The sequence below is a fragment of the Elgaria multicarinata genome, chromosome 6 (genome assembly GCF_023053635.1).
Source record: "Elgaria multicarinata webbii isolate HBS135686 ecotype San Diego chromosome 6, rElgMul1.1.pri, whole genome shotgun sequence".
NCBI lineage: Eukaryota > Metazoa > Chordata > Lepidosauria > Squamata > Anguidae > Elgaria > Elgaria multicarinata.
Genome location: NC_086176.1, coordinates 7,037,042 through 7,058,103, shown reverse-complemented (window position 1 = coordinate 7,058,103; position 21,062 = coordinate 7,037,042). Strand labels below are relative to the sequence as shown.

General features: G+C 43.2%; 1 protein-coding gene across 1 annotated transcript in view; it reads left to right on the top strand.

The window, feature by feature from the left end:
- Window positions 1-21,062, top strand: part of SPAG17 (sperm associated antigen 17) — a 125,630-nt gene that overhangs the window by 45,998 nt on the left and 58,570 nt on the right. The window contains exons 17-23 of the mRNA XM_063128923.1: window positions 1,880-2,034; window positions 7,470-7,660; window positions 11,814-11,899; window positions 13,838-14,122; window positions 17,431-17,542; window positions 19,102-19,242; window positions 20,948-21,061. Of these exons, the coding sequence (XP_062984993.1) occupies window positions 1,880-2,034; window positions 7,470-7,660; window positions 11,814-11,899; window positions 13,838-14,122; window positions 17,431-17,542; window positions 19,102-19,242; window positions 20,948-21,061 (1,084 nt within the window). The remainder of the gene's footprint in view (window positions 1-1,879; window positions 2,035-7,469; window positions 7,661-11,813; window positions 11,900-13,837; window positions 14,123-17,430; window positions 17,543-19,101; window positions 19,243-20,947; window position 21,062) is intronic.

Sequence of the window (21,062 nt, the reverse complement as noted above, 5' to 3'; positions counted from 1 at the left end):
CAACGGTGCCCAACAGATGACACAATAACCAATGGTTGTTCAAATAATCAACTCTGCACAGTGTTGGTTATTAGCATTGGTTATTTTGGCTGATTAACCAACCATGGTATGAAAAAGTCCTGACAGATGACACAATAACCGACCATTGACTATTTAACTCACCGTTGACTGTTTAACCTACAGTCGGTTATCATGTTGTCCAAACCCAGTCAAAATATGGTATACTGGAAAATATTTTTTAAACTATAGTGTCCAATATTGCAAGTGAGTCACACCACAATGAATTTCTATTCTCAGGGCGTAGACTTACATAGGATATGCCTATTTTTTTCATTTTGAAGATTGCAAACAAATGGAGAGAAGACTTGCATTTCACGTTCCCACAATGTCTGTACCATTAAACACAACTGCCATCCAGCACAACTGCATAAAAACCTTTTAGAGCTCCATTAAAAAAGTCAATAGCTCATTTGCTCCCAAATTATTTTTTTAAAAGGTTTTGCTATAGTCCGCAATGTAATACTAAATTATTTCTTTTGAGTTAGACAAGTTGGTCAGATATTTTATACAGAATCTCATTTAGTTTAATTAAAGGATATGTTTACACTGTCATATACAGGTGTTATTCTATTGAACGTGCAAACTGAAGAGGTGATAAGGGTCATCTGTGCCTGTTACCCTCTTTGCATATTAACACTCTCTCAAAAACAATGGGACCCGCTGTCCTTTTCCCCATCATCTTTACAGACTGGCTTTTAACAAATGTTGAGTTATATTCATTGTTGTGCCTCTGTTTGGGACAGAGGAGGAAAGCTGAGCCTGAGAGTTTGGGAAGGGGCCCATCATCACAGGAACTAGTTGCAGTCCAACACAGCTGGCCTCACTCAGGCATCAGTAGCGCAATATAAGGAAAGCCTTAGATGCTGGGTGTTTGCTGGAAGCCATTGTCGTTCTGCGTTTTCTGTTCCAGTCACATACCTGCCAGCTTCTTGATCTTGTTTGGACTGTATCTGATCCTGGAAAGACATGGACTATTCCTCTGCACATTGCTGAAGCCAGTATTGTTTACCTTGGTTCCCGACGGATGCTTTTGACATACCGACCTTAGATTGCTTATTGACGATTCTAGCTGCCGCTTGTCGCTCAACTCCTATGATTTATTATTTATTTATTTATTTATTACATTTTTATACCGCCCAATAGCCAAAGTTCTCTGGGCGGTTCACAAAAACAGAAATGGAAGCTGATGAGGCAACGACATTCATGTAACTTGCACAATTTTACATACACAACTAAGCAACCATCTCTCTCTTACACTTAAACACACACATACCCTCCTCCTGGTGAAGCACCAAAGGACAACTGCAGAGTGAAGGAGAAGAGATAGTGGCTGAGTTCAGACGACACACTAATCAACGTGTGTGTGTGTGTGTGTGTAATAGGAACAGAATGGGAAACAACCGCTGATTAACTCAGCCAGTATGTTTTTCCTTATGGAGCATCTTGTTCAAGATAACCTGCTTTTGCAAGGGTGGGTTAACTAACTGCTGACTGCTGTTCAGGCCTTGCAAGCCCAACAGGCAGCTGCAGCCTCCACCCCTGCCCCACTGGTAAAGCAGAAATGCCCCCATAGCCCCACCAGAGAAGTTTGATGGCTCAGCTGATCGGTTGCTGGTATTTCTAGCTCAAAGCCAGCTTTTCGTGAGCGTCAAGGCTGAGGCATTCCCCAATGAAAAGACCAAGGTTGTTTTCCTTACCAGCCTGCTTACAGGCTCTGCGGCTACATGGGCCCCTCCCCAAACTCTCTCAGGCTCAGCTGTTCAGCCTTCCTCCTCTATCCCAAATGGAGGCACAACATTCATTTTCCTTTCATTTTCAGGTTCTCCACAATGCAACCCAGAATTACAGGTGCATTGATTCTTATTATCACACTCAGGACAACTCTTTGCTGATAGTTCTTCACAATCCCATGAACCAGCGTCATCAGTTTCACGAGTCCTGGAAAGTTGCATTGCATTCTGATGTTGGGTTCAGGTAAAAGAATCTTCAGGCAATACAGAAGTATAGATGTGAAGTACCACCACATGAAAATAGGTATTATGTAGGGCTGTGCAAACCCACCCCCTGATACACATTGGAGGCTGATTCAGAACTTCCAAATTGGCCCCAGTTCAACTCGGGGCACCTAGGAACTGCTCCGGCCCACTTTGGATTCGGAGGTTTCAGGTGAGTTCCACTGGCTATCTGGCCAAATCTGTCCTAAGTGCTTTGGCTGCTTTGGGCCAAGGTAGTCCAATCCGGTCCTGAACTTGGACTGCTTTGACTTGGATTCAGCCTGCTTTGACTCAGATTCGGGGTTTGGAACTGAGGCGGTGCACAGCTGTATTATTATGATGACAATGAAAAAATGATTTTCTGGTAGTGCTATTTAATAAGTGGCAATAGAAAAGTACTTGATATAACAATTTCCGCAACAATTTGCAGCATCCAATAGGATTCAACTCTAATAGCTGATTATAACCATTAATTTTTGAATAGTTCAAGTAAAGCAGGGAAATGTGGGTAATATTACCTACTCGCAGTGAATAGGAATATAAATGTCTGGTGGAGAATATCTATATCACATACTGTATTTTAGTTTTATGAATTTGGTTAAAACTCCAAACACATCTACATGTTTGGCTAATACGATTATAATTCTGTTGAATCAGACCAATCTAATCCAGTAGTCTTCAACCTTGCCATATCTTGGACCGACCCTTAGCCCAAAAATGCCTTTGAGGATCCAGTACTGCATATTATAGTGGTAAGGTGGCTGGTACTACCCAGCTTCGGTCAAGCTGTGACCCAGTAGTGCAGGGCATGGGTAACTTGTGCCCCACAGCAATCCTCAGTCTACCTTCAAACCCCTCTTCATGCTATCTGTTGAAATCTTTGGCCAGAGCAGGAGGAGAGATAGAGGGGGGGGGGGAGTGGCATAAAGAATGAAAAAAGGATCTGGCAGAAAGAGAAAAGGAGTGACCCAACTGCTTTTGGCTCTGGACCTGCCCACTACTGGCTTCAGAACTGTACACTGCTGTCATGTAGCTCCTAATAGATTTCCCGCAAGTAGGGTTGTGGCAAGTGCCCTACTGGGTCCAGGAGGCCAACAGACTCTTCTGTGTCCAGTCTCCAAACCCATTCAGGCATGACAGGCACGAGCATGGACCTGCCCTCTTGAGAGCTCATAAGGGCCTACGAGCGCTTGTCCACCCTGGGAGAGAGCGCTATTCCAGAGTCTCTGGGAAGTGTGCCATTCCCCTGGACGTGCTAATGGCAGGCCACCATAAGCGGTTCCAGGGAAATGGCGCACTTTCCTGAGTCTCTGGAAAGCGTGTTTCCCCCTCCTCACTTTCCTCCCACTGCTCCAGTCGGGGCCTTAAAGGCATTCTTAATGCAAGGCTACTTTGTGTTAAGAGGGCCTTTAAGGCCCCCGTTGGCACAGGAGGGAGGGAAACGCACAATTTCCGGAGTGTCCGCAAATTGCACAATTTCCCTTTCTATGCGAATGGCGGGTGTTTACCGAGGGCTCGGTGGGCTCGTGAGCCTCCTGAGCACTTGGCAGGGACTCACAAGCCCCGGCTCGTTGGATAGGTCCATGCAAGCGGGGGGTGGGGAGTGCTCATGGGTGGGCCCCAGCCACACTCACCCATCCCTACCCACAAGGGAATCTACCCAGGAAGGAATGTTATAAATAAATAAATTTACAGGAAAAGTGTTGCCCACTCATGCTGTCCATTTCATTGACACAGCAATGAAAGCTAGTGGTGAGCTAGATGTTCCCAAGGAGCTCAAAAATAACAGATGCTTCCAAGGAGCTCAGAAGTAGGGCACAAAGACCCCATTGTCTCTTGGAATATAGCTCTAGAAAATGTCATTTAGTGATCATGCCTAATAGTTGTTGATATTCTCTTCTATGTATTTTAGTCTAATCCTTACTGTGTGCAGATACACACACAGGATGGGGGGGGATGGGGGGCAGAATAAAGACTGAAGCGCATGAGAAAGGGAATTTTACATTTCCCCCCGCCATGATCTCAACAAATCATAGGATCGTAGTGGGGTGTTTAATATGGTATTTTAATGTGTTTTTAATATTGTATTTTAATATTGTAAACCGCTGAGAGATTTTACTATACTCTGTGGTATATAAATGCCACAAATAAATAAACTAATAAATAAAACAGATCATTTACTATTAGGCCCAGGAGGGAAGCTCTTATTGGCCCATGATGGCAGTGTTTTGCAGCAATGAATTCCATAAATTAATTATGTATTCTGCATAGAAGTATTTCTTAAAATCTATTCAGAATCTATTGGTTATCAATTTCACTGTGTGATTCCAAGCTCTACACATTGGAGAGTGAGGGGAAAAACTCTCTGTCCACCTTATCTACATAGTTTTAGATCATAGATAAATATTTGGGCATGACAGATCAGTGTTTGGCTAAGCATAACCTTTAAAAAGAAATGCGTTATTGAGCTGAAGAATAATCATTTTTAGGGATCTTTGTTGCAAAGTGGCATATTTCCATAGTTTAGGATCCTCAGGCTGGCTAACTCTCAGCCCCCTTGACTGGCAGGCCAGTGGAGTTTTCTGGTGGTCACATAAAGCTTGATTATTTTTTTGTTAAAGAGAGCAACTGTCTGGTTTTGCACCTGCTTATATCTGGTTTTCCAGCTCAGGAGGAGGGCAACTAGCATTGGGATAGGTCCCTTCTGAAAGGAAAGGCAGTGTCTTTTTCTGAGGAGGCAGTCCCCTTGATGGCTAGACTATTCCTTGACTTTTGTTTCAAGCTGGCAGGTTGCAGCAAGAGTCCCTTCATTTGTGGGCCAATGAGAGCAGTCCTTGTAGGGTCAACCACACGGAAGCCTCTTCCCCAGATGACTTAAGAAACAAAGGGGGAGGAACTTCCTCCCTCAGCTGCCCTTCTCCCACCTGGCTGGAGTCAGCAGGACTGGTTGAAGGGGAGTGTTTTAGCCTGACATCACACAGGCCCCTCTCCAATGCAGCTCAGAAGCACAATGATCTCATGGAAGGCGGTAAACGCTGCCTACTCTCCTCCTTAGGCACCTTACAAACCCCAATGGAGTTGTATAGGTCACAGTGGAAGCCATTCAGCCATGCTGACACAAACTGAAGTACCACTCTCAGAGCTGGAGGACACACATGCATGCCCAGAGGGTGCCATTCCTATTCTTTCTCATTTGGATGGGGTAGGAGAATGTGGAATTTAAGAGAATTCCTCCCTATTCCAGAGGGGGAGAGAACCCACCCAGCCTTTGTGGCCTGGATTAAGGTGAACTTCAACTATTACTTCTACACAATTCCTTCAGCCATGTTCTCCCCATTTACTCTAGGAGCCAATAGGAAAGGACTATGATAGGAGCTACTTCCTCCATCAGTAGTTCCTCCAATCCTGAGCAGTCACTCTAGAATTAGGGATAAAAGCCCCCAAAGCTACCACTCTCCCTCTCCCTGCTGAGGTAAATAAAGGGAAGACAATCCATGGGATTGCTGCAGAAACCCCAAGTCTTAGTTGTGCCCTCACAGGAGCAGGCCCCAGTGTAGACTCTCCAGTACTCCAGTACATCTGCTAAAGAGAGGGACAAGACACCACGCACAAGATCCGGGAATAAGCTCATTAGGGTGTCCCAAAAATGGGGGATGCCCCTAAGTCTATGATCAACTGAAGACAGATAAAATTCCAAGACACTTAGGGAATCCTCCCCTGAGCCTCTGTGCCTTTCACTATATGCCCTCAGATGGAAAGAAATCCAGAACAGTATTTACAGGAACAACCACTGTTACGGATTTCTTCCCCATAGTGCTCAAGATCTCAGGTAAATTTAAAACCCTTCCAGGTCTCCAGGTAGAGGAGCAAGCTTCCCAAAGAAAAATACTGGGAAAACCAGGCCCAGGTTAGTTTCTGACATGTCCTGTCTTACTTAGGAATCCCAGGAAAGGCTGGGATGTATCTGTGGCACTGGCAGGGCCAGATCACCTCCAGTGAAGTAAGATCACATCCAATGAGGCCAGCTCCTGCCCAATCGACAAGGCTTGACCTTACCTAAACAGGACCATGGACAGATCACTGTGGCAGATATGGACTGGAACTCATTCAAGAAAAGAAATCAGGTCTGAACCTGCTGTTAGCCCCACCCCTTTTGCGGAGCTGTCTGCTTCTTAAAGGGCAGTGCGGACTGCATCAGAGGGGTTCCCTCTGAGTCCATGGACTTGGGTAAAGCCATCTCCTCTAGCCTGGAAGGTCCTGGAGTAGCATATGATTTGTTAGTGGATGAAGCCTCCTCCTCCTCCTCCTCCTCTCAGTCGTCCTCTGAGCCAGAGGAGGGACTGAGGCTGGGGAATGTGACAACATCCCCACCTCAGATACTCCCACCCCCCACGGTTTATGGGATGGCATTTGTGAAACTGGTGGAGCAGCGGTGGGGAATGGTTGTGGGTATCTGGCTCTCATGAGTGGTCTTCTTAGCCCATAACCCTTCCAGTCAACAAGGTATTGTAGTTTTCCAAGACGTATTCTGGAATTTAGGATGACTTGTACCTCATTTTTTTTTCTTTCCCGTAAATCTGCACTGGACATGATGGAGCCTGATGTCTGTTTTTATCAGTAATGTAAGGAATCAGAAGTGATTGATGGAAGACAGGATGCTCTTTGAATTTGGGAGGTGAATGCAGCATGCCACGGGGCTCACCACATGAATGATGGGAAAAGGGGCTAAGTACAGATAATCCAGATGTGAGATAAACAGCTGGGGTAAGGATACTTGGTGGAAAGCCCCCCCAAGGTCTCCTTCCTCCTATACCAAGCCCTCTTCCAGGGTCTTCGTGCTGTGATGGCAGCAACAGCAGCCTATGTTCAAGCCTTGGGCCATAGCCCAGTGTTGGGGTGGTGAACACAATTTTATTCCACATAAATAATAACTAGCAACCACACTTTTTCCTGCTCCAGGTAAGGTTTGGGGCCCTTGGATGGGCAGGAGAAGGTGGAGGCAACGGTCCAGGCTGCAGTGGGCACTTTGTATGCCCGTGAGTGTTCTGCACATGCAAAACACGGATGATGATGTGTGCGTTTGTCCTTGGAGTGCATGTAAATAAAACATTCCTGCCCCCACTGCTGCCTCCAACTAGTTAAGCCTGAGCGTTCCTCTTTTCCTTCTGTCACTCCATAGCAACCAGCAGTTCTTAGTGTTAAAGCATTTCATCAGCCACTGCTGGTTATTTGGGCAAATTTGATTTGCATCCCTTTTATTTTTAGTATACTTTACAGGGTAAATGATGCAAAGATAATTTGCAATACAAAATGACACAGAGCCTAGTTAAAACATTGAATGTTTTGATATGAGAAAGAAAAGATTCTTTATCAATCTGTGTTCTTGTTGATTAAAGCAGATGTCTTTCCCCCCAGGAATTATCTGGAATTGATAGCCAGTTCCATTGATGAATGGATAATAAGAGAAGAAGCCAAATATCAGGAAGAAAAAATGGCTAAGGAACTCGAAGTACTTAGGTTAGCTAAAGAGATGGCAGAAAAACCACTTCCTGAAGTCAAGTCCCCACCTTCCGGCAAAAAAGGTGCTGCCGCAAAGAAATCTAAAAGTACGTTTCTTACATCCCCTCAAAAAAACAGTGTCTGTATGTGTCTGCTCAGACGTAAGTCCCACTGAGTTCATTGAGTTCCATGGAGCTTACTCCCAGGTAAGTAGTTCTAGGATTGCAGCTTTATTTACTTCTTCAACCCAGAAAACAACTCGTATTTCTCAGGCGTAAAAGTAGAAGTGCACTGAGTTATATAGATCAAGGAATAGTCTGGTCCATTTGTCTGTGTTTGAGTCCTGTGTACTTGTGACCAAGCAAACACTATTTATTTATTTATTTATTTATTTATTACATTTCTATACCGCCCAATAGCCGAAGCTCTCTGGGCGGTTCACAAAAATTAAAACCATGAAAAGCATAAAAACAACCAACAAATTTAGAACACAAATACAAAATACAATATAAAAAGCACAACCAGGATAAAACCACACAGCAAAAATTAATATCGGTTAAAATATGAGATTAAAACAGCAAAGTTTAAATTTAAGTTAAATTAGGTGTTAAAATACTGAGAAAATAAAAAGGTCTTCAGTTGGCAACGGAAAGAAAACAATGTAGGTGCCAAGTGAACCTCTCTGGGGAGCTCGTTCCACAACCGGGGTGCTACAGCAGAGAAGGCCCTCCTCCTGGTAGCCACCTGCCTCACTTCCTTTGGCAGGGGCTTGCGGAGAAGGACCCCTGAGGATGACCTCAGGGTCCGGGCAGGCACATATGGGAGGAGGCGTTCCTTCAGATAACCTGGCCCCAAACCGTTTAGGGCTTTAAATGTCAATACCAGCACTTTGAATCGGGCCCGGACCTGGACTGGCAGCCAATGAAGCTGGAAAAGGACTGGCGTAATGTGGTCTCGCCGGCCAGTCCCTGTTAGTAAACGGGCTGCCCTGTTTTGTACCAGCTGAAGCTTCCGGACCGTCAAAGGCAGCCCCACGTATAACGCATTGCAGTAATCCAAACAAGAGGTTATCAGAGCATGGATAACTGTAGCTAGGCTATCTCTAATACTGTACACTAATACTAATACACTTATGCTGTAACCAACACTTTTTCTTCCTACACAGAATTTTTACTCGTTTAAAGTATCTACATTGTCTTCTGAAATGTGAGATTATCTCATGTAAGAAAACTATCATGTATGATGAATTAGTTCTTGAAGATACTAGATCCCAGAAAACCGACAAAAGAACATCTCCCCCCTGCCCCCCCCCACCTCCCAGCCAACTATGCATGGGAAAGAATTTTTTCCTCAAGACACTCACAGCACTTCTGATTTGATCTAACCTCATGCCCAGCTGATGACAAATTCTGTTTTAACGCTAAAGCTCATCGATTTGAAAAAGTTCATGGTTTTTGTGCCAGATGTAGAAGTTTCTATAAAGCAGAAGCAGGCTGATGAGAGTGTCGTTGTCGTTGCTATTATTTCCCCCAGTACACAAGATACAGGGTGGAGCTCTCATTCTGTCAAAAATTCTGAGGGATTCTTTGATGACTGCAGCTGAGAACAGCTGTGAAGAGAAGCTTCTCTAGTGAGCTTCTGACAGGCATCCTTTTTGGTGTCCCTTTGGTAAGAAGCGGGTGAACTGAAATTCTTACTGTTTGTGTTTGTTTTGTGGTTTGCCTTTCTCAGTATCACTTGGAAAAGGCAACGTAGATCTATGACAAGTAAGTAGGTAATTTACTTTTAAACCACTCTTCTACCCATAAGGCACTCAGAGCAGCTTCACAATGTAGGAAATACAAATACCGTATTTCTTCAATTGTAAGACGCGATCAATTGTAAGACACACATTAATTTCAGTACCACCAACAGAAAAAAAGCTTTGATTCTAAGAATAATAATCGCACCCGCGATTCTAAGACGCACACCGTTTTTAGAGATGTTTATATGGGGGAAAAAGTACGTCTTAGAATCGAAGAAATACGGTACAAAACATACAATGTATAGCTAGAAGCAACCCCTACACCCACTAAAAGATAATATACAATGTAGTACAGCAATGAAACTTTTAGTATTAGAAAGATGTTTTCAAGTTGGAGGGGGAAAGGGCCAGAGAGGGAGCCTGGTGGATCTCCAGAGGGAGAGTCATCGAGAGCCACAGCTGGCTCAAAGGACACCCGCCCTCTCACTGAATCCCCATAACAGTAGAGAACCAGCTAAACTTGCTCAACCAGGTTGACTTGACCCATTCTGGCATCCTCTTTTTCACAACCACAGATTCACAAGTATGGGAGGGATCCTTGGAAGGTCATTTAGACCAGCCCAAAACCCATGACAATATAGTCAGCAACTGTGTGAACATTTTAAAATAAATGAATAACAGTGGGGGTGATCTGAATTGGAACCCTGGTGGAAGAATAGCTTGCAGAGCTTGAGGGTATGGACAGGGTTTTCTGGAGTGATGAGGGCCACTACATGTGTACTCAACTTTTGTGTGTCTTCATTGATTAAATCGGCCAAGAGGAGACTGATGCCATAGTTAAGGGAACTGATTAATGCCTATGAACGTAAGAAGAGCCATGCTGGATCAGAACAGGAGTCCATCTAGTCCAGCATTCTGTTCACTCAGTGGCCAACCAGCTGTTGATCAGGGACCCACAAGCAGGACGCGGTGCAACAGCACCCTCCCACCCATGTTCCCCAGCAACTTGTGCGTCTAGGCTTACTACATTATATTCTTTTAGACGCCAGGTGAAGACCTTTTTATTCTCCCAATATTTTAACAGTCTATAAATTAATTTTTAACTTTGCTGTTTTAAATTTGTATTTTAAATTTGTATTTTTGCATTGCTGCTGTTTTTATCTTGGTTGTGCTTTTATACTGTGTTCTTTATTATGGTTTTATACTGTCGTTTTATACTTTGAATTGTCTTAATTTTGTAAACTGCCCAGAAAGCTTCGGCTATTGGGCAGTATAGAAATGCAATAAATAAATAAATAAATAAATAAATAAATAAATAAATAAAACTGCCTTGGGTACTGGAAGTAGCATATTGCCATCAGGACTAGTAGCCATTGATAGCCTTCTCCTCCAGGAATTTATCCGAACCCCTTTTAAAGCCATCGAAATTGGTGGCCATCACCACATCTTGTGGCAGTGAATTCCATAGTTCAACTATGCACTGTGTGAATAAGTACTGCCTTTTATCTGTCCTGAATCTCCCACCAATTAACTTCTTGGGATGATTCCAGGACTTAGTATTATGAGAGAGGGAGAAAAATGTTTCCCTATTCACATTCTCCACACCATGCACAATTTTGTACACCTCGATCATATCTCTCCTTAGCCTCATTTTTTACGAAGCTAAACGCTCTCCGCTGTTGCAACCTTCCCTCATAGGGGAGGTGCTCCAGCTCCTTGATCATTTTCGTTGCCCTTTTCTGCACTTTTTCCAGCTCTACAATATATATATTTTTAGATGCGATGACCAGAACTGTACACAGTATTCTAAGTGTGGTTGCACCATAGATTTGTGCTGCACCATAGATTTAATACAACCCCTCCCACAAGTGCCTGTTTTGTGGGAGGGGTTCTAATAAGACCTTTATTAAAGAAATCTTCCATTGACTCAGGAAATCTGTCTAATTATAGGCCAGTCTCAAGGGTACGATTCTTGGCTGAAGTGATCAAGACGCTGATGGGATTGCAACTCCAGGTGCATTTTGGATGATATTGATTATGGACCCACTTCAATTGGGCTTTCAGCAAGGATATGGACCTGAGACTGCTTTGATTGTGTTGGTGGATGACTTACACCAGGAACTGGATAGGGGGGGTATATTAGTTCTTCTGAACTTCTCTGCAGTTTTTGATAACATTGACAATGGTATCATTCTGGACCACCTGGCAGGTCCATAGCTCGGGGGTGGTCCCTGATCCTATGCTGTCCCTGGATCCTCAGGTGGCAGTGGTGGCAAGGGATGTGTTTGCTCAAGTATGCTCAGTGCACCAGCTGCTGCCATAGCTCATGCTGAAACTATGGTTTGAAGTGGATTTGCAAATGATGTGATAATTATGAGTTATAGTTAAAGCCAGACTGTTTGCGTTGAATATAGGAACTTCAGCTCTTCATGTTTTTTGAGGTTTGGCAATCCATCCATTCCATGTTTTTGCAATATATTTATTTTTTATTCTTCTTCTTGTCCCAATTCTCAAAGGTCCTCCCAAAAGTAAAGTAGACGTTTCTCCAGAACCTCCGGTTGATAAGGAAAAAAATATGTTTGTCAGGGATGACTCTCTCAAGGTAAATGAACAAACAAAAACTCCAATTCACAGGTGATTGTTGGCAGTGCTCCTAGAGTTCAGAAAGTTTCCCCCTGTCAAGTATACATACTTCATACCTAACGGTATGTCCAGGTTCTCCACCACCACCAAAATGAGGACTCTCCTACCACACAAATGGTTGCACTTCTTGAAACTTCTGTAACTTTCTGAAACTTTGCAGATATTTTACTTAGGGGTACCTCTAGGTTGTCTGCCATTTTCAGAACATGCTACAACTTCCTAGGTCACACAGACTCCGCAAATACCCTTCTTATGTTCCTGGTCCTGGGAGACAGAACAAAGAGTACTCAACAATGAAATGGTCCTGTGATGAGCACTGGGATTGGAGAGTCCTGATAAAACTGTGATTAGAAGCTCAAACTAGCTGTCACAAAACTATGTCCGCTTTTCTTCCACTCTGATATTTTCCTTTTATGGAGAACTTAGAGGAAAATGTATCAATTTTTGCAGACACACTGATTCTCTGGGTCCTCCAAATGAAGCTTCAGGAGGGTTCAGGCTATATAGTCACACTTGCTTCCCAACATTCGGTCTGCTTCGGATTATATCTGCTTTGGAGGGTCAATTCAGACATATCCCAATTCTTTCTGAATCAGTCCAATTTGGTCTGGCAATCGGCTGAATCTGAAGCACACCCCTAATATGTATGCATCTGTGTATATCTATTTATTTAAAAGCATATGTATAGTGTGTGTGTGTGTGTGTGTGTTGCTAATAACTAAAGTCTGTAGTTACTCATGGTGTACCCAAAGCATGTATATGTTACAGTGTATACCCCCAAACATGTATATGTTACAGTGAATACCCCAAAACAGTGTATACCCCCAAACATGTATATGTTACAGTGTATACCCCAAAACAGTTATATCTCCCAACTTTTCAAATATACACCAGCGAATGATAGCAATCTCTGGTAACTAGTGCCGGGGTGGGGCCAACCGCTATTCTGGGATAGTTCCTCTTCTTTTTTGAAAGGTGCGGCATGCTACCTGCCCACAACTAAAAACATAATTGGTAGATGTTCTATATATTTTCTTGGGAAGCCTACACTTACTAATTAATGGCTTAGGGAGTTGAAGTTTAATGGGATTATCTTCTCTTCTATCCTTAATTTTTCTTTGTGTATCATAGGTTAGTTGTTATCATCAATTATGCTGTTAATGTTTCACAAAAAGTGAACATTTTGGTCATAAGAAGAATAAACCACATTTGAACAATATCTTCATTCTTTTACAGTTACTTGCCTATGGCTGCTTTTTGTAAAAGAAAAAATACATTGCAAAATCCAATCATGGGCTCAGTTCAGACAATACATTTCTCAACAGTGGTTTTAGAACTCCATGGTGGAGTTTTTACATCACTATTGAGAAATGTGTTGTCTGGCAGGAAAACGCCACACAACAGTGGAGAGGGTTTTTTGTTTTCCTTTTGGAAAACACACCATGCAGCATATCCACGCTGTGCAGAGGAGAGTTTCTGCACAACTTTTGCTTTGTGTATTGTGTGGTGGACTCCATGGAGTTTTCCATTGCGTTGAGTTTACTTTTCCCACTGGCTACAGAGTTCCCTGGCAAGAGTGATGAAAGGAGCAAGTGCCACTCTAGGAGAGCCACCAGGATTGGAGTGGTGTTTTTTAAAGCAACAATGGCTGATGGGACACCATCAGGAAGACCGTGGAGTAGAGAGGGCGGAAGAATGGTCAATCCAACCGCTCAACTCCACAGTAGCCCACAGTCACACAATGGTGGAGATACAACATGCTGTGTGGGGAGCACCCCCTCAAAACTCAACCGTTGAGTGCAGTTTTCACACTGCATTGACTAATGTGTTATCTGAATTGAGCCGTGGATCTCCCTCATCATGTTAAATTTGATTCTCAGCTTTCATTTTTATACAGGCTTGGAAGGAAGAGCAGGAACGGCTATTAGAGGAAGAGCGATTGAAAGAATTAAAAAAAGCTGAGAAGAAGGAAAAATCGAGTGGCAAAAAAAAAGGCCAGGGTAAGGAGACATCAGCCTCTGATGAAGGAAAAGTATCCAAGAAGAAATCTCCCAAGGATAAATTGAAATCCCCATCTAAATCACCAGAATCAGCTAAATCACCGGATTCTGAAGATCAAACAAAGCTACACAAACAAAGTAAACAGAATGTCCATCCTCTGCCCCCAGAGAAAGACCATGAGGTGAGACAAGTCATTACTGCCTGGATCCTGCTTGGAAGGGATTGTCTTGGTTGAAACCTAAATTTTCCCACAGAATGAAGCTAATTGTGCCCCATTATACAAGTGCTAGGTGGCACTGTGGTGGTATAGCGGAATTGCGCAAATGCAGTAGGTTTTTATGCTACCATTCATGGAAATACCAGATTTTCCTCATTAGAAAAAAACCTCACTAAAATGGCTGCAAAGAACGGGAGAGGCCTTGGAGGATAAGGACATTATATAAAGCACTTGCATACTACTGTGAGGGAGGAATCATGAGTATACACTAAATGCGTCATGTAGAAAGGCACTCTACTGTTACCTTGCGCCTCAGGGAGAGGCCGATGTAAATGGTCATGACGCCTGTTTCCCAGGCTTTGATAACTTGCCCAGTCCTCATTTTTGTCCCAAGAGTCACAGAACTCTGAAAACGTAATGAGTGAAGTGGGTTCCAGGTCTCCTCCTCCTCTGATCCAGGAGAAGAGCCTTTAGTGTAGTGGCAACTAGATGTGCTGTGCTGCAGAAACTGTTAGACATGTTTTTACCTTGAGTGTCTTATAGGAGTTAGTAAGACAGGGCAATTCATTCAAGGTCTTCTCATATCTGGAGTGAACTACAAACACCAGGGAATGTTTCAAAACTACAGGACGTTACAGGACTGGTAAAAATTCCAACTCCTCATTTAGCCTCTGAGGAGACAGGGTATTTAGTTTCAAATCCATTCCAATTCTTTTCTCAGCAGCTGTTTTTCCAGTGTCCAAAACTTAAAATCTGTTAAAATATGTTTCTTTTTGCCATAATGGAGCTCCTGGTCTATTGTTTTTTATATTACTCAGGTGTTCTCCTGTTCATTTCTCAAGGTGTCATGTTTTCCCAACCCCTTTTCTATCTTTTTATTTATTTATTTTTATTTATTTATTTATCATACTTATACTTATTTTGTCATAATAGAAGAAAATCTGTTGAGGAAAAGACAGAGTAATGCCTTTTGCTTTGTAGTGCTAGGAGCTCTCCTTATGGAAGCGCCCCAAACCTAAGCATTTTCTCCTTCTTTTGTAATTTGTGATGGCGCCCTAACATATTCTGTCAGGTAAATGTCTGCTCCTGTGACTTTTGGAGAGAAAGCTGTCTTGAGAGATATTTGTAGAGCGGCAACATGGGCCCATACAAGTCAAAATTAATGCCTTTGCTTCTGTTGAGGCCACTTTCAAGTACAGGGCCCTTTAGAGAGTCCTGAAGTCCTACTGAAGATGTGGGCCCTACCAAGGCATTTGGGTAATGTAGGGTGACCATATGAAAAGGAGGACAGGGCTCCTGTATCTTTAACAGTTGTATTGAAAAGGGAATTTCAGCAGGTGTCATTTGTATGCATGTCGCACCAGGTGAAATTTCCTCTTCATCTCAACAGTGAAAGCTGCAGGTGCTCTGCCCTCTTTTAAATCTGGCCTCAGTATAGCTGCAGTATAGCTCCTGCAGCTTTAACTGTTGTGATGAAGAGGAAATTTCACCAGGTGCGACATGCATACAAATGACACCTGCTGAAATTCCCTTTTCTATGCAACTGTTAAAATACAGGAGCCCGGCCCTCCTTTCCCTGTCACCCTAGGTAATGGAAGATTTGCCTTTCCTAGGATGTATTGCTTTTGAACATCTCCATGTTGACAAACATCCTATTTACAAGGGAAGAAAACTAATTTTTTACCTAATGAATTTCCGTTCTTGTAGATAGGGTGTCATTCTCAAGGCCCTCCATCACACTTTCTATATAGTGTTGCTTTTTGAAATGGTTTGGTTCCATCCCTTTTCTGCTGTTCAGAGGGGGGAAATCCATGGGGAAGGTCTTTCCTGTAAGGAAAATTCTTTATCCCTACCTTCTGTTCCCACCAGTCAGGAGATTAACCAATGTTAAAAACCCACTATAAAAGAAAGACAGAAAATTCATTAAATAAGAACTTTATTTTAATGGTTGCTAAAATTTAAGCCTGGCCCTTAAGGAAAACATCTTCGTTGCTCCACAAAGACAATGTAGGGTCCTAAAATTTTGGACTCTACATTGTGTTTGTGGAACAAAGAAGATATTTCCTTAAAATTTCTTTAATCATGAGAATATTCAGATTTCAATCCTGTTTGTTGCCATTGTTAGCCATTTCTGCTGCTGTTTGGAATCACTATTTTGCTTTTTCTTCCTGGAGCAGTACAAGCTGGTCTAGGATCACATAGTGAATTGAATGACATCACAGTGCTGCAAAGTCAGTGGGGGCAAAACTAAGTCAGCTGAGAGTGAGGGCAATATTTCCCAGATCCCAGCCATTTAGACGACAGGGAGCTGCTTTTGAAGACTTCTCAAGAAATTTTAGTTAGTCCAAAATGCAGCAGCTAGGTTACAAGCTCGTACTAGCTGAATGGAGCGTGCATCACCCCAGTTTGTAAACCACGATCCTCCCTGCTGATTGATTTCCAAATACAATTCTATGTGCTTAACTTTAAAGCCTGAAACACATGAGCTTAGCTAAATACTAAATTCATTGTTCAGGTCTTCCCCACATCTTCTGAAGAGAGGTGGATAATGACTGGGAGAGGGGCTTTTCAGTCATGCCATCCCATTTGTAGAATGTCCTAAGAGGCTTGCCTGACACCAAATTTTATATCTTAACAGCACCAAGCAAAGACACACACCCCTTTTTTTTTACTTAGCCAGATATTTCAGTATACTATCTAAAATGGTATTAACATGTTCAGTGTGCTGTATCGTATTTCTCTTTTAAGGTTTTTCCTTTTGTACTGTGTTAATTTATATGTGTGTTTTTTTAATTATCTATGATTGTTGTGTGCTGCCTTGGAAGTTTTGTTAAATTGAAACGTGCGTAGAACATGCATGAAGGCAAACAAAGTTAACATACAGATACAGGGAAATGTAACGAATAACATTTTCCAAGGCATTACTAAGAAAGAATAAAAAGGTGTGTTTCTAATACACAGTGTGTAGTATTAGCTTTGCCCTGGTTACTTCCTCTTTGCACCATGAAGGGATCAACAATAAAATATGCTGAGTATTCACGAAATGTCCCTTCTGGTTCTGATGATGCGTATAGGGACATGGTGACCTTGTTGTTCTGCCCTACTTTTTTTTGAATAAGGGAAGCTATATGACAGTTGGCACTTTAGCAGTGGGGGGGATGGGTCACAAAATAGTGTGACCATGGAAGTCTTGCTGATTCACTTTTCCAGTTTGATGTAACGGAATCTTTTTCTGTTTGATTATACCTTTTTCAATAACTGTTTCCTCCTAGTTTCTTGGGTACAATATGGGTGAGAATCCCATTCAAGTTGCAGGCACTATCCGATATCTGTTCCCTACTGACGGAGGGCAAATCCAGGCAGAAAAGATAACATTTGAAAAAGGTGATTCTTCTATGTCTTTCCTAACATTCATTTAAAATCAGTATTGATACACATGTCATGTGCTACCTTTTGTGGGTGGGGGGAAATGGTGAGGTGGTATAGCATAGTGGCTAAGAGACTAGTAGTGCGATCCTAAACATGTCTACTCATAGGTAATGGGACTGACTCTGTGCTAGATGTAGATATAGGATTGCAGCCTAAGCTATGAACAAGGAAATCTCAAGGTTAGGGTGACCCTATGAAAAGGAGGACAGGGCTCCTCTATCTTTAACAGTTGTATTGAAAAGAGAATTTCAGCAGGTGTCATTTCACCTGGTGAAATTTCCTCTTCATCACAACAGTTAAAGCTGCAGGTGCCCTGCCCTCTTTTAAATCTGGTCACTCTAGTATAGCTCCTGCACCTTTAACTGCTGTGATGAAGAAGTATATACAAAGGACACTTGCTGAAATTCCCTTTCTATGCAACTGTTAAAGATACAGGAGCCCTGTCCTCCTTTTCATATGGTCCCCCTACCTAGGTTGAATCTTGATACTGCTGTGAATTCACTAGGTCAGGGGTTTTGAACCTCAGGCCTGCTGGCCAGATCCAGTCCTCCGGAGTTCCCAAGACGCCTGTGGTCCCTTCCCCTGACCCAACCTCCTGTGTCCTGACAGCCAAACATTTGCTGTCAGAAAACCCAGCTTTTCTGCGTTTTCTCCCACCCTGAAAGGTCTCTCTTAAAGGCCTAGTTACTCGCAGCCAGAGCTTTAAGCCAAAATAGGCTGGCATTTTGATCCCGTCCCCTTTTGACTGCAGTCCTGTCCACCCTCCCACAACCGTTGGAGTGCAGCCCCCAAGAACTTCTCCAACATTGAATTTGGCCCTCAGACTGAAAGCAGTTCAACAACCCCTTCACTAGGTGTGAACCTTAGGTGAACCATGTTCTCTCAGCCCCAGTCTGTCCCTTCCCCCACCTGATGTGGAGGTAATAATACTGTGGTAAGTCTTATAGCTCAGCAGTAGATGTTTTCCATACAGGAGGCTCCAAGTTTGATCCCCGGCGTCTCCAGGTCGGGCTAGGAAAGAATCTTGCCTGAAACCAGACATGGTGGACAGTGCTGGGTTAGAGGGCCCAAGGCTCTGGCTGCTTCCTAGGTCCACGTCTTCCTATGTGTTTTTGTTTCAAACAGCTAATTATTACTATTTTGCCCATTTTCTGAACTAATATGCTGGACAGATTGGATTACTGTTTTTCAGTATCAGAATTCTAAGCATATGTTTATCTATAAACAAATACATTAAGAGTATTATTTTAAGGAAATTCTCCTTGCCTTTTACTTCTGCAAAAGTATACTGTGGATATTTTGGTATCATATTTTAAAAATTAAATTAAGAAGTTATGGTGGAAATGAAACAGGTAGCAGCATCTATCTCTGTGAGCCAGTGCAGACTTAGTCCCTCCGCCTATGTTCTAGAACCCTGAATTGTTTCATTTCTGTTTTATGCATTCTTTAACAGCAGAAGCATGCATCTTTGGTAGCCATTCTGTTACAGGTTATTTTTCTCTCCTTTTTCCCAGGGGCAACCTTAGTCAAAGTGAAGGTGATAAAGGACAACCACTGTTTCTTCATTCATATCATAGACCCCCTGGAAATTCCAAGGGAAGCTAAAAATAAGCAAGACAGTTTTGGCTCCCTGGAAGAACAAGAGACTGAGCCAGGTCAGTGAGTGATCATCAACTGTGCCAAAAACAAGAACCTAATATATTACGATTGGTCGCCTCGTCTGGTTCAGATGTCATGGCTGATCATGGTTTCGCTCAGGGATGCAGACCCTCTTTCAGCCTGAGGTCTGAATTCCATTTCGGAGAAGGTTTCAGGGACTGCATTCCAGTGGTGGCCAAAGGGGGCAGGGCCAAAAATATCAGCATACTTTGCATTAAAGCTCTACTGTGAGTAAAAGCTCTTACTGAGAGTAACAAAGCTGTTGTCTTTCTCAAAAACCTGCCTTCAGAGGAGACAATGACGAGGCTTGCTAAGTAATCCACAAATCTCTTCCCACCTGAAGAGAATCTAATCTCTTGGAACCTTCCTCCTGGGCAAAACTATGCAAACTAAGTGAAACAATTGTCCTTTCAAGGCGAATGGAAAGCTTTTTCTCAAAACGGGTTAACTTCAGAGAAACTGGTTCTGAGGCGGCTTCTGACGCAATGCTAGCCGGCCCAACTTTCTCTGGCCTTCCTTTCGCTCTGTCCGTTTTAGCCTACGGCGTACCCTAAGGTCAGCTAGCCTGTCGGCACTCTTTCCTTCAGGAGAATATTGGTTTCCCATTGAGTGTGTATGATTTGCCTGTGACGAAATAAGCTCTGGAGAAAAATCACCACCAGCTGGAGAAGAAACCATGAGAGCTGCCTCCCCCACTGGTACAAGCTGGCCTGTGTCTGGTGCCGACTCCTCTACTTCAGAGTCTGATTCTGGTTGATTACCTGAAACACCTTCTTTCAAAACTGGGAAAACAGGGCTAGACATGACAAAAGCATTAGGAGAGGCAACCTTTTATAATGGGAAAAATTGCACAAAACTTGGGAATGACGGAATGATTGATGGTTGGGGAAATGGGGGCATGGACATCTGGAGAACCCCAGGGGCTGGATTGGGACCCCACATCTGCATCCTTGGCTTAACTGTTGGGAATATGCATGTTCTCCTCTCCCTCTTCTCTCTCAGACCCAGCAGAGCAGGAGAAGGCAACCTTTGTGGGCTCCTGGACACATTTGGATTTTTGAGAAAATGTCAAGGGCAGCACCATAAAATGGGCTTCTCGTGTGTGTGTGTGTGTGTGTGTGTGTGTGTGTGTGTGGCATGGCATGCAGCGTGCACACCCACACACAATCACCTCACCACAGCACTTCCAGCACATTGATCTGAAGCGCAAATCCCTATGGATCCTCATGATTTTCACATGGGATCTCCCTGATAGCAGCACTAAATCACTGAATACACCTGTGGACACAGATGTGGGCTATGATTTGAACCTGGTTTAGGGGAAGCCCCTGGAAAAATAGTAAGGATCCACGAGCCATCGTAAGACTGATCTACCATGGGGGGTGTGGGAAGGCAGGCCAACAACAGGGGTCAGAAATTGCACACACGCGCACACGTACACACACACACACACACGTACACAGAAACGGAAGATGAGAAGCGGGTCCTGGACATCCTTGATAAAAGATCTTTTCATCAACTCATTTTGCCCCTCGAAGGGGGAGGGTGGAGAGGCGTCATCTTATCTGGTGTTATCTTTTCTATGGCAAGCCAAGGGTCAATATGCGCATGTGTGAATGAAGGATTGACGGATACAATAGTGATAAGTAAGCAATCCTTTAGAAATACTTAAATATAAAAAACATTCTTCTTTTTCTTTAGAGAAACCAATACATCAAGAGAAAACTGTGAGCAAATTTGGATCATTTTCAGCAACTTTAGAAAATAAAATACATCTTTCCTTCAGTTGCTATGGAGCTTCGGGAAAAGCAGCAGG